At 36.5% G+C, this 12,797-nt stretch overlaps 2 protein-coding genes across 5 annotated transcripts in view; one reads left to right on the top strand and one right to left on the bottom strand.

Annotated features, from left to right (window-relative positions):
• The window catches only part of sptbn4a (spectrin, beta, non-erythrocytic 4a), a 40,717-nt gene extending 36,595 nt beyond the window's left edge, over positions 1-4,122 (top strand). For both annotated transcript variants that reach the window (XM_048187324.1, XM_048187323.1), the window contains exons 19-20: positions 522-564; positions 680-4,122. In XM_048187324.1, coding sequence (XP_048043281.1) covers positions 522-564; positions 680-1,045 — 409 coding nt within the window. In that variant the 3' untranslated portion in view covers positions 1,046-4,122. The remainder of the gene's footprint in view (positions 1-521; positions 565-679) is intronic.
• A 769-nt stretch (positions 4,123-4,891) lies between these two features.
• si:dkey-27p18.3 lies at positions 4,892-12,679 on the bottom strand. Of its 3 annotated transcripts, XM_048187328.1 has the most exons (14): positions 12,558-12,610; positions 10,161-10,240; positions 10,009-10,078; positions 9,770-9,807; positions 9,349-9,645; positions 8,702-8,760; positions 7,886-7,946; positions 7,519-7,668; positions 6,965-7,008; positions 6,351-6,414; positions 5,920-6,123; positions 5,638-5,831; positions 5,511-5,541; positions 4,892-5,367 (listed from the first exon to the last, which is right to left on the bottom strand). In XM_048187328.1, the coding sequence occupies exons 4-14, from the start codon at positions 9,786-9,788 to the stop codon at positions 5,306-5,308; spliced, it is 1,185 nt and encodes a 394-aa protein (XP_048043285.1). In that variant the 5' UTR covers positions 9,789-9,807; positions 10,009-10,078; positions 10,161-10,240; positions 12,558-12,610; the 3' UTR covers positions 4,892-5,305. The 3 variants fall into 3 exon arrangements, with proteins under 3 accessions (XP_048043285.1, XP_048043284.1, XP_048043286.1); XM_048187327.1 differs by lacking the exons at positions 10,009-10,078; positions 10,161-10,240 and having other exon boundaries at positions 12,558-12,678; XM_048187329.1 differs by lacking the exons at positions 5,920-6,123; positions 10,009-10,078; positions 10,161-10,240 and having other exon boundaries at positions 12,558-12,679.
• Between the last annotated feature and the right edge of the window lie 118 nt (positions 12,680-12,797).

Below are 12,797 nucleotides of genomic sequence, written 5' to 3'. Positions count from 1 at the left end.
TAAATAACCAAATATTGCACTACTGTTCAAAAGTTTGGGGTTAGTAAGATTCTTTTTTAAAACTTTTATTCAGCAAGGATGCATTAAATTGATTGAAAGTCACAGTAAATACATATTTCTACAAAGATTTATATTTCAAATAAATGAAAGAAATTTGTATATTTTCTAAAGAATATATTGTGGGGAAATGTAGCACAGTTTCCACAAAAATATTAAGCAACGCAACTGTTTTCAACATTAATAATAATAATAAGAAATGTTAGTTAAACACTAAACCAGCATTTTCGAATGATATCTGAAGGGTTGTGTGACGCTAAAGACTGGAGGAATGACTGCTGAAAATACAGCATTGCCATCATAGGAATAAACTGAATACATTTAAAAAAAATATAATAAAATAGATAAGAAACTTTTAAAAAATGTTAAAAAAATCTAAAGCCACAAACTCTTAACTTCATATGATCTTTCCCTTTTAATACTCTTTATATATGTATATTTATGTTTCTAATGATTATTTTCAGGACCACTGCTGAAGGGGACTACATCTTCCTGGCTAAGGACGAGGTACGTCAGACAAAGCCCCGTCTGAGGGAAAAAGATCAGAGCTGGTCAAAAGTGTTTGATAAATATTCCGTCTATTGTGGCCCTGTTACAAGTGTGTCTATGTTCTGTCCGACAGGAGGATCTGAAAGGTTGGGTCAACAGTATCAACGCAAGCCTGAAAGAGATTGAGGAAATTGCCAAGTGGGAAAAAGCCACAAACTCCTCAACTGACCCTGATAAATCAGAGCGCAAGGAGCGTTCTGAAGGGGCGGAGCCATTGGAGGGGGCGGAGAGATCAGAGAGGTCAGAGAAGTCTGAGCGTTCAGACCGATCAGATAAAATAGAAGCATCGGACAAAAGCTCAGAAAAGAGGGACGCATCTGATAAAGAGAGAGGAGATAGAGGTGAAAGGGGAGAGAGAGAGAGGGGCGAAGGAGGAGACCGGGGTTCCAGGGGTTCCAGGGGTTCCAGGGGTTCCAGCACTTCGGGAAAAAGCAAATGACTCATCTCTCGACACGTTTATTTACTCATCCATCCCTCCATCTTTCCAGAGAGAAGACAGGACTTGCATTTCTCTGTCTCTGTCGCTCTGTTTGTCCTGACAGCCTGATTTCAGGACAGATGTAATTGATTATGTTTCTTGAATGTGTCGATGTGTGTCTGTGTGCGTGTGCCAATGTGTTGAAGAGAACGTCTGTGAAAGAATCAGTATATGAACGTATCCCAGCATCAGAGGGCCCGTTCAGCCGCCCTGCTCGACTCTCACAGAAAAGGCACTTTAGATTATTGAGGATGACTATAGCCCTTAATATTTTAGAAGCGTTTTCTTGAAGCAATATACTGTATGTAGTAACCGATTCCGCTTGTTTTAGCTGCTCTGCTCTTCCAAGCGAGTGCGAGAGAGAGAAAGTGACAGAGAGGACTTTCCGGTGCGGTAGTAGGGACAGTGTTCCTCCTGATCGACATCCTTACACAGCCCAACACATGCATACGCACATGCACAGTGCATCATGGGAAAATGTTCGGTATGGAACACCATTCTCTCACCTGAGGCCGCACACGTCTTCCACCTGCTGCTCGTAGTAATGGTTTTAATCATGTGAGATGCTTCACAGTGCTGATGTGAGTGTGATTCAGTCCAATGTACACTCGACGAAGTCTCAATCACGATACGTGAACATAATGTGGCAGTGTGTGTGTGTGTGTGAATACAGCTCCATCCAGAAAGAGCTCAAATGTACTATGTATAATCTCATTGATCGTATTTATTAGGTTATCGTGATTCGAATTTAAAGTGCAAGGTTATTCTTCCCTGAACTAAGAGGAAGTACGATCACCCCCCTGTATGTGTACAAATATGCTGCTTTTTATCATCTCTGCCCCCTTACATCACTCTTTGATTGTAAAATTAGTACACATAAAATAGGGTGTCTGTGACTTTGTCATGCTATAAAGAAAAAGATTGTATATATATATATTTGTATATATACTAGTAAACGAGATTTACTTCTATGAACTGCAGCGTCTAATTACACAAAGAAAATATATAATTTTTATCAACTTATGAAAATGTAACAAGTTAAAAGTTGTTTTAAAGTCCCCCTGGCTGAATTTAGGTGGTTAACATGCGCATTAGCCGCCTATTCCGAGATCTCTTGCATATGGAAAGCAACTTTTACTGTTTACGGTTTGTTTTTTGGGCCAGGGAGAAAGATCAGGATCCTTGTAAAAAAGAAATCACCATTAAAATAATTTTGTGTTTAATTTAGATGTTAAGAGAACTGTTTCCTGACAGCAGTTGCAATTAATATTGACAAAGACAATGACTTTCCCCCTAAAATAGTTCAAATATGTATGTGCACATTATATTTACACAGATATGATACAAACAAAAATATCAGAGTAAACAAGAATCGTTAATAAACATTACAAATTGTCTGTTTTTAAGGTGTTTTTTTCCACTTGTTTATACTGATGGTCCTATACGGCTTTAATTTACGTTGTAAATTATTTTGGTGAGGTCAAGCATTAACTCTCTGGCTCTGTTTTCACCACACAAATTTTATCTTCTGAGTTTAAACTCTGACTGGCCTCATTGTCTATGCAACAGCATCATATTCAAACTAAGACCAATGTCTGAACGTGACATTAGACCTTGTAGAAACTAGTCCTGTGAATCTAAATCTGTGAATAATCACATTCATTATAATCTAACACTGTCAACAAACCTCTGCTTGGAAGATAAAAAAAAACATTAGGACTCATCTGATGGGTTTTTGTGACAGTTTTTTCTCACTGTGGGTGCCTTATGAATGCATGTAATAAGCAGATGCGGGCACTTCATCCAGTATTACATTCAGTATGTTTCAGATAAAACTTGCATTTATGAATTCAGTTAGTTTTGATCACAGAAAGCATTGCTTACAGACGCTTGACCCCTGATCAGCTCCAGTTAAACATGCAAATATTGACCTGCATGTTGGCTGTTGAGCTGATTATGTGCATTTGCTTTCAGAAGAAGTTAGTTCCTTCGGTCACATGACACAAAACAGCCCTTTATGACAGCCAAAAACAGTCACACACTGGCTTAGACTTAGTATGGCGGAGTCAAATCTGGATGTGTCTTTGATTATAATGTCATAGAAACTGCATAAATGGGGTCTAAAGCTGTTTTGCACTATGTATCTGTCTGATAAATGTGATTGAATGAATGTCTGTTACCAAAATGTTGCTCTGTATGTCTCTGTCTTATCTTTGCTGAAGCAAATTCACTCCTGACAACCAGTCAACCAACCTCCCAAAACATAGCCAAAAAAAAAAAAAAAAAGGCAAGCCAAAAAATTTGAAATCATTTTCACACTCTTGTACATATGCAACATTTGTTTCAGAGTTACATTGACTATGGTCTACCTGCTAAAAGCACAATTTTTCCCCAAACAACAATCTGGAGTATTAAAAAAGACACTGGGCAGCACTACACCACGATCCCTGCATTTCCTAAAGCTGCCACATATGGTCAGTGTTGCAATTTCACTGCAGTGCTAAAATAACTTTTATTTGAACTCTTCAACTCTTTAACCCAGCAATGTTAATATACAGAGTCACTACACTGCATATGTCAGTGATTTTTAGACCATGTGGTCAGTTTTTTCTTTGCTAAACCTTCTTTTGTTTCTTTAGCAGTGCCACTCACTTATCTCCCCAGCTTGACCTCACCAGCAAGTCTTTATATTTTAATTCATTTCTGAAAGAATGAAAAAAAAAAAAAAAAAAAACAAGCCCTAAAATACACAGTGTGGGTTGCCCTTCTTTATTCAAAGTTCACACATTACATCAAAGAAAAACACTATTAAGTTGCATGAAAGAGAATATAGAGGTGATTTCTATGCAACAGCTGTGCATGTTTATCAAAAGGGTTTCAATCTTCAGCAAAGCACTGGGTTTGGATGATGATGATGATGATGATGATGATGGAGAAATGAGTGGAATGAGCAGATCACTTGTATAGCTGAAATTAAACATTAAATAATTTATGTACTGATATCTGCACTACTTCATAAATACAGGTTGTATATATCACTGTGCTGTGGAGTTTTGATTTTGGTGACTGTGTCTTATTTGCAGGTATGTTTAAATTATATTTATTCATCTATACAATTGTTTGAAAAATTGGCCCTTTACTAATGATTACTTGACAGTCCACTTTTAAAGTACCTTTACATTTAAACAATAATAATTAAAAAACCCATCACAGATAATTTTAAAACATCTTTAAAAGACATGACTGACCTACAGATAAAGAGAAGTTGCATCCAAATAACACACTATGCACTTACACCATGTACTCATCCATGTAGTGTGTAAATTTTATAAGGTTATTTTGTCATTAAACATCAACATCTGATCCCCCTCCCCCTCCCCCTCCGCAAGGTAATTAGAGCTGCAACAGGTGAGTGCATGAAGTGTCCAACATTCCACACTTAATTTTTTCCGTTAACTTAGTGCATCATCCGGGTATTTAAAGTGCAATAATTTTTTACATTTTCAGTGTGAACACACTACTCACACTATTTGTACTTAAAAACGTCATAGAATAGTGCATACGTGAATTGGGATGCACCTAGAGAATGTATTATTTATAAGAGACAGTGTCAAGTCACATTTTAAAGCTAACGTCTAGCCTCAATGTAACTTCTCAAATGATTTCCCTTTCTGTCTTGACTATTGCCAGAATTTTCCATGTTCAATTAAGCATCCATCTGCAAAAGCTATAGTTGGATACAGCTTTCACCTCTAGATAAAAAAGACAAAATTAAAAGTAAAATAGCAGAAAGTAACAAAAGGCAAATGAAGATTAATGTTTATTACACAATAATTTGCAGTTAAGTCTGGAGTCACAATGGTAACCTGTCAAGAAAATGTATGTATTTTGAACTGGTGGAACAAACACATTTGACCACTGCAAGGAAATTTGCGTAAGCAATAAAACACCCATTTAATAGTTACATAGAGAATATATAGTTGTATAGAGAAATGCAAAAATGGATATACTTCATCAGTACATAGAGTATAAAGTAGAGTAGACTTTATAGAGTAGACTTTTTCTTCATTCATCATTCATCTCACATAAATGGTTTATTATAATCAGACTATTTCTATTTGCACACTTTTTATATAAACCTATATTCACACTCTAATAGCTAATAATAATTTAGCATTGCGGTAAGCAATGGTGGACAGAGCGACAGGTGTGTACTGATCCTCAATGCTGGGAGGATTTTTTGGAAAAGAATGCAGAGAAGTTTGGTTTGTTGGGTACAATTTCTGTTGGAGAGAGAGAGAGTTTTAAAGTTTAAACTAGCATTAGGACATACAGCAAACAGAAATCATATGCATAACTTTTCATGCAGGAAATGTTTTATTTAAATGATTTTAAATAACATAGATTATAGTTAATCTATACCTACTTTTATGTATTTTGACATCAATTCTCTTCCCCTGTAAAAGAATGATCACAACATGAGTTTACGAGTGACGTTTTTCAAATGATACATTTATGGCAGTTTTCATATTTTGGATCATCTTGTTAAATACCTGTTCTATTAACCAATTCACAACTTTTTTAAATGCATCTGAATTCTTCTGACACTTCAGTAATCCTTCATCCTCATAGAACAGACAATCCACTGTGAGCATGTCTGTCCTGGTAACACATTTGCTGCTGTCTGGTACAATTTTCTCTGGGTCAAACGTGTGATGAAGCACCACTAGAACAGCCAGCTTAGAGTCTGTTCAAGGACAAACAAATATGAAACACTTATAAATGTATCACATGACTCAAATTACTCTTTTAAAATAATGTGATGATCACAGAACCTTTAGAGTAATTGAAATTGTTCAGTGCTGCTTCAATGTCAGTTCCAGCTCGAGAAACAATAGGACAGAAAACCAAAATAATGTTACTCTCTTCCACTGTAGCAGCTTCTCCCAGATTCTCAATTTTTTCCCCCAGAATGTTGATAAATTCCTTGTCACAGTTATTTGTCTTTCCAGCCAAAATAGAGGACACTTTGACCCCCTCTGGAAAATGAATTGGGATGGACTAAGTAAAATTGGAATGTAGAAATAAGATCATAAAAATAGATGCAAGATAATAACACAGTTTTAAAAATCAGCTCCATTCTTTGGAATGGTGTCCTGAAAGATGAGTTATAATCAAAAAGTCAAGCATGTAATAAGTGTAAATAAACAATTTGTTATTATAAGTGATTCCTCAAAAAAAAAAAAAAAAAAAAACAACAACTCACTTTTACTAGAATTGTTCTCCCATCTTGACCTCTTTTTCCCATTTTGCTGAGATTCACCTTCATTCTGTAGACGTGTTTACCAGAGAAATAAAAAAGTCTTTGACATTTTAAACAGCATCTTAGGTGTAACAATTGAAGACAGGGGGCCTCATTTATAAAATGTTGCATAGAAACAGTCCTACATTTAATCTTACGATCAACTATACATCCATTTGATTCATAGAATGAACCTACGCACAGAAAACACGTGTACACCTCTCTTTCAGATGTGAAATCTATAAATTGCAAATGATTTTGAACTTGTACACAGCTGAATGGTTTTAGTTCTCTGCCTTGTAAACAATGCCTAATTAATGTCATTTACCTTAAAAAATCACCATTCATGGTTTAAATCCTTTAATTTACAATTGTGAGCTGCAAGAATAGCTTAGATTTCCAAAAACCTGCAGTACACTGACAAGGAAAAATGCGTACGTCTGCTCTGACCCTGGCGTGGCACTAAGCATTTTTCCACTTTAAAGAGCATTTATATAAATATGAGCATTGGCGATTTATATGTACACACACTCTAACATCAAATCTGTGAATACGCATGCTTTATCAATGAGGCTTACCTTATTTGATTTGTGTGGGTTTTCATTTCGGATTTGTCTGGGCTCTGAGTTTGTAAAACATTTTGGTAAAATCATTAGGAACAAAGATAAAATGATTAGACAGAATACATTCTACAATGTGTGGTACATTGCAACATTGTTTGTTATCTGCTCTGAATGCACAGCCCTCATTTCAAAATCATGCTAATTTAAACCTCCTCCTTTCTTTCAGTCTTTGACGATGAAATGTCAGGAAATTACCATCATTAGACAATTTTAAAGCCAATCAGAAGAGTGCCGAATTGCCTTTAACAAATGAATGCTCTAGATAAATCTTACATGAATCCCTGTCTAGAAGAAGATCAGTTAAATTAACTATAAACACAGATCAGTTTTATATAATTTCATATGTCCTGCAGTTACTGAAACCTTGATCATGGCTGACCTGCTCCATCCACTGTCTTCATGTGGATAATGTGCATGTTAATGTAAAGATTTAACTTTGGAATACACAAAAATGATTTATTCAGATGTATCCTGAGAAACTATAAATGTGATATTGCATAAACACCCACCACTGTCCAGAACATTCTGTTCTGAACATCCTGGTTGTTGATTGCTCAGCTCCTGTTGCATGTCGTTCTCCTCAGTCTGTGTCTGTTTCTCTGTCTGCAGCACTGAAGCATTAACACTCTGAAGATCTCTTTTTTCTAGACTACGGAAAACTGTACACACAATTCCCAATAAAAAAATCAAGCATAATATATCCTTAATAAACATTCATATATACAAGATAACCACATTTGATTTATTTTATACTGAATAAATCAAGTGTTTAAACTTCATTTACTTTAAGCTTTTTTTCAGATGGAGTCCACTGAGTTGCTTGTGTTTGTTCTGATTATTGACACACAAAAAAAATAGAGTCCTAACAGATCTCACCTGCCGATAAAGCAGAATTTGCCATTTCTGTTCTCTCTTTATCAGTCAATTCTTTGTCAGTCTGTTAAAGAGAAGAACATTGTCCAACAACCTTATATGAAATACAAACTTTTGTGAAATACTCATATGACCGTTCAGGTTGATGATATAAGTAGCCTACTATTGAGTAGTATTGTTGACTATAGTGAGAATATAATCTATATAAGTGAGCAATCAAATTCCACTAGGTTTGATGATCCAACACTCTCTGAAAAAAATGTTCAAAGACGTTATCTTCAGTGGTACAATAGCGTGTCACTGGGACAATACCCTTAAAGGTATACTTTGTACCTTATTTACTCATTGTAGTAACATTATACCACTCTACTACGAAGCACCTTTTAGGTGTAGATAAGGTACAAAGTTGCCCTTTAAGGGTACTGCCCTAGTGGCAAGCTGTGACTGCAAATGTTTTTGACAGTAGAAGACAAAATTGAACAACAACAACCTTCTAGTTAAAGCGCTCTGGATGATTATAATCAATGAAACCAGATTAGAGAGATCTTCACTGAATGAAGGTGTGGACCTTTTGAGGTTTTGTATTAAGAAATGCAGATTATTTTTTACAATGGCAAATTAAATTAAAATTATTATATAAATTAAAAAGAAAATTATTTAGATAAATCTTATTGGAGCTAAGTGAACTACAAAATATACCTTCATTTATTTACATTTGTTTCATAAATATTAGAAACATATCTGTATTTACTGTATAAAAATACTGTAATAAATAAAAAAAATACTGTATTCAAAGTAAAATGTATATTTTTCTATTACCTTTTTGGACCAGATTGTTTTTGGAAGCATTTCAGTTCCATCTTCATCAGTCTTGAATGCTGTTGGGAAAATATGAGTAACAGTGAAATCACATCAAAACATTTAAAATAATAGAGTGATCAGAAAAACATGTTGAACATTTTAACCAGTTAAATTCATAGATAGAGAAAATACTGATATTCAGGAAATTGAGGGATTGAAATTTAGCACTCAATATCCTATGAGGCTAATGTCAGAGGGTTTGTTAATTTTAGTTATTTTTTGGCACATTGATAGGACAGTCTTAAAAATACATTTGTAAGGCTGAAAATATAAAGATATTTTAAAATGAACAAAGACATTTGCTTTACAGTTTCAACCCCCTCTCTTTTGCTATAAGGGCCATTTGGAAGGCACAAAGGTGTTGAAAGTGATGAAGGCCTATAGACAACGTTTCTTTAGTCATTCGGCGAACCTACAGTCTGAAACCCTGTAGGAGGTCCACCCTTACACATTTAAACTAGGTGTCATTTCTCATTTCAACAGTTTACTGATCACAAACTGATGAGAGATCAGTGACAAACCAACGCTTAGCAAACCTCTAGATTTCAGTTCATTCTGTCAGGTGATTAGAGCTGATGTAGAATGGGGTTATATGAAACACTCACATGTGTGTATTGTTATCTCCTCTGTTCTGTCTCCACTGATGACCTGACACAGGTAATCACCAACATCTAATTCCTTTAGTTGTAAAGATACATTTCCTCTCTCCGGCTCATCAATGGATAGACTCACTCTGTCCTCATATCTTATCCCCTCTATCAACCGTTTGTTCTTATAGAAACAAACACAATCTGTCTCCTTAAACCACCTGATCTCCATGGCAACAGCACTGATGTTATGAGACAGGTGGCACAGAATGGTATCCGATTTAGTTTCTTCAGAAAGAACTATCTGAAACTCATCTGTGTTGGGAAAAAAAGAGAAAAAATCTAGACTTGCATAAATGATTATTATTTTTATAACATATTAATGGTATTTTAGATTATGAAGGTAAATGAAATAAAATAGATTTTTAACAGAACTTACCGTTGCTTTTAGCTTCCATTTTGTCTCCTTAACAGGAACTTAAGACACAAAGTGACACAGAATGAGCTTTAAGCTTTAAGTGCCATGTTGGGGATGATTATCCCTAATGTCAGAGGTGCACGTGAACCCCCGATTTCAAACATGCGCAAATTGATATGGGTTTCAACTATAGCAGTTTCAACTTCAATGTACATTATTATGCAAAGTATAGAGGGTATGCACTGATGTCACTTTCCCACCTGAACACGCCCCCTCAGCCAGAATGAGTGGCAAAGGAGCCTGCTGCATGACTGGATTCAATAGAGGAAACTGCGAAAACGCAAGTAAAACACAAGTAAAACAAACGCTTAAACTAAAGGTTGGACTCGATAGTGTTCCTGCTACAACTAACCAAAGATCCAGTAATCCATGGATATTGACATGCAGCCAGAAATCGTGTTTCCAGACATTTATGTGTTCCTGATTTGGATGCTGGGAAAACACATAAAGAAAATTTGAACATTTTATAAGTAGGTCTAAATCCGGGTGATTACTTATACCAATATAATATCATTCAGTCCTAATACTTGTAGGCTATAGTTTTTGTCAGTGTTTGTTTAAAAACACCCAATTATGCAGAATATAACATAGTAAATATTTAATTGATGTGTTGTCAATACAATATCTAACAATACAATATATAGGGTATGATTTTTACCCAAAAATTCAACATATTGACCAAATGATAACTGCAAATCCATGTTTCACTGCCTGGAGTCCAGTTGTTTCTGTGAATTGCAGTGATTCATTTGATTTCATTTTCTTTATCTTTCAGCAGTTTGTAAAAATATACCTCAGATTTTTTTGTCAAATCTATTTGTACAGTCAATCTCAAATCTCTTTTCCGTTTTGGATGAGTTTTGTGTGTTTTTCGCGGCATTCACGTTGAAAAGCTGCCTCTCAGTCTTTTTGACACTCAGTCGGCGTAACTGCAGTCACTCCGGCTGACGGTGACGTCACGTGCATACCCTCTATTTTAATTCTTAAAGGCATCTTTCACTGTTACGCAGACTGAACAATTAAAATTTCCGGCCCTAAGACTTCACACTGTAATTTTGTTGTTTTTTCTTTAACAGTCAAACTTTCGACAGATGCTAGTGATTGGAAGTTTGATGGTGTCCAGTCACATGATCTGTCAGCGGCTGGGGGGGGGGGCTGTACTGCCCTGTCCAAATACCCAGGGTGCTTCTCAATTCTTATTTGTGCATCTTCGTTTCCTTTCCTTGCTTCCTTTCCTCGCGTCTTAGCTCCACCTCTTCAGGATGCGAGGGAAGGACGCAAGGAAAAGATGCGAGGACGTAGGAATTGAATCAAGTGAAATGATATATCCTCGCTCCCTTTAGCGTCACTTCAAAGCGTCATCAGCTGCACTTCAGGGACCTATCCATATGTTAATAAAGTTTGGTTATTTAAAAAAAATATAATAAATATTAATAAAGCAAGATGCCCCATTGAAATATATGAGGTATAAAGTTTATTTAAACTGTAAAAGTAAAGCATACATTTATATTATTGTGACAGATATGAAGGGGGAGGAGAATTTATACGTGCGTCACGTTTCTCGATGAGAAAGACTTCCGCAAAGGATGCACCTGTGTATCCTCGCTCATAACTCCTCGGGAAGCCTCCTCACTCCTCGATCCTTGCCTCCTCGCGGTGCAATTAGAGAATTGAGATATCCTTCAAGATGGCTGAGCTCGATCGTTTTCCGGGTCATAGGATGGAGGACGGAGGAGCGAGGATACGAGGAGGGATACTGAGAAGCACCCCCACTCTTGCGGTCTTTGCACTTGATCAATTGTCTACTTGCATGACCTATTTCCTATATTTGGTTCAAGTGGGCGTGAAGACTGCAAGTGTGTGTAGAACTTGATTACCCAATGGGACAAACTTATAGCCTAGTTTTGAAAAAAATGCAAGCGTTTACAGAGCTTTTTTTTATTTTTTTTATTATTATTTTCAGTACTTTGCATTTTAATACACTTCTAAATGTCTGTTCAGTGGTCGCTATGTAACTAACAGAAGACCATTTTAAAATTGTGGTGCTTCTTTAAGTGATGTCGAACACACCTACAGTCTTATGTTTTCCTTGACGTCTCGCGATTTCGGGGCATGCGAGTTTCCGTACACAATGCATGATGGGATACGCTTAGGGCACTGCACTTGGGCATTTCTGGTTTATCATTTTAGGTTTCAGAAGTGTGAGCGCGCACTTTACGGCTTCTATGCGCCATCGATGATGCGGCGAAGCCACTGGAAGGCAAGCCTGCAACCTTTAGCCAAAAAGGCGTAACGGCTAAAGCTAACGCTCCGGCTCTGGCCGGCGGTACCCAGGGAAGGAGACCAGAGGCCATTATACGATAGGCTGAGAGGGTTTAGGGTGCCATTTGGGATCATTCAGCAGTCTTGTGCACTTAGGCTACTTCTTGTCGCGTGTACGCGCTCTCAAGTGGCCAAGATCGCAAGATGTGGATATTTGGACAGGGTATAAGTTGTTTTAGTGAAGTAGGCCATAGTTGAACTTGGAAATCCCATGTTTACATTTGTGGCGGTTTTTCAAAGAAAATTGGATTGGATCATCACCCGATCAGCAGATAGACACTTTTTCAGTTTAGCAAATTTGGTCAGTCTGACAGTGCCAGTATCAACGACAGTGAAAATAAATTACAGTAAATGTTAACTTGTAGATTTCGGTTAAGTGACATTTTGTGTATGGTTAGCATGTATGTTAGCATGAACTTCAGCTTACCTTTCTTCAAATCGTCTGCCTCAGCTGAAGTGCAGCGCCGAACTGAACCTGAACAGAACAACCCTCTGAGGAAAAATACTTTCACTTTCACTTTCAGTTAACTGCGGTTAAACACCTCCCACACACTCCAGCAAACCGACACGCAGCTTTTGCTGTTTATATCAATAATTAATATCAAGTATCCTGGGTGTTTCTAGATTGTCTCCAGCACAATCTCATGTATTTAATATTTTTTAACAA

The sequence above is a fragment of the Megalobrama amblycephala genome, linkage group LG4 (assembly GCF_018812025.1).
Source record: "Megalobrama amblycephala isolate DHTTF-2021 linkage group LG4, ASM1881202v1, whole genome shotgun sequence".
Taxonomy (NCBI): domain Eukaryota; kingdom Metazoa; phylum Chordata; class Actinopteri; order Cypriniformes; family Xenocyprididae; genus Megalobrama; species Megalobrama amblycephala.
This window is presented reverse-complemented; position numbering and strand designations above follow the sequence as displayed.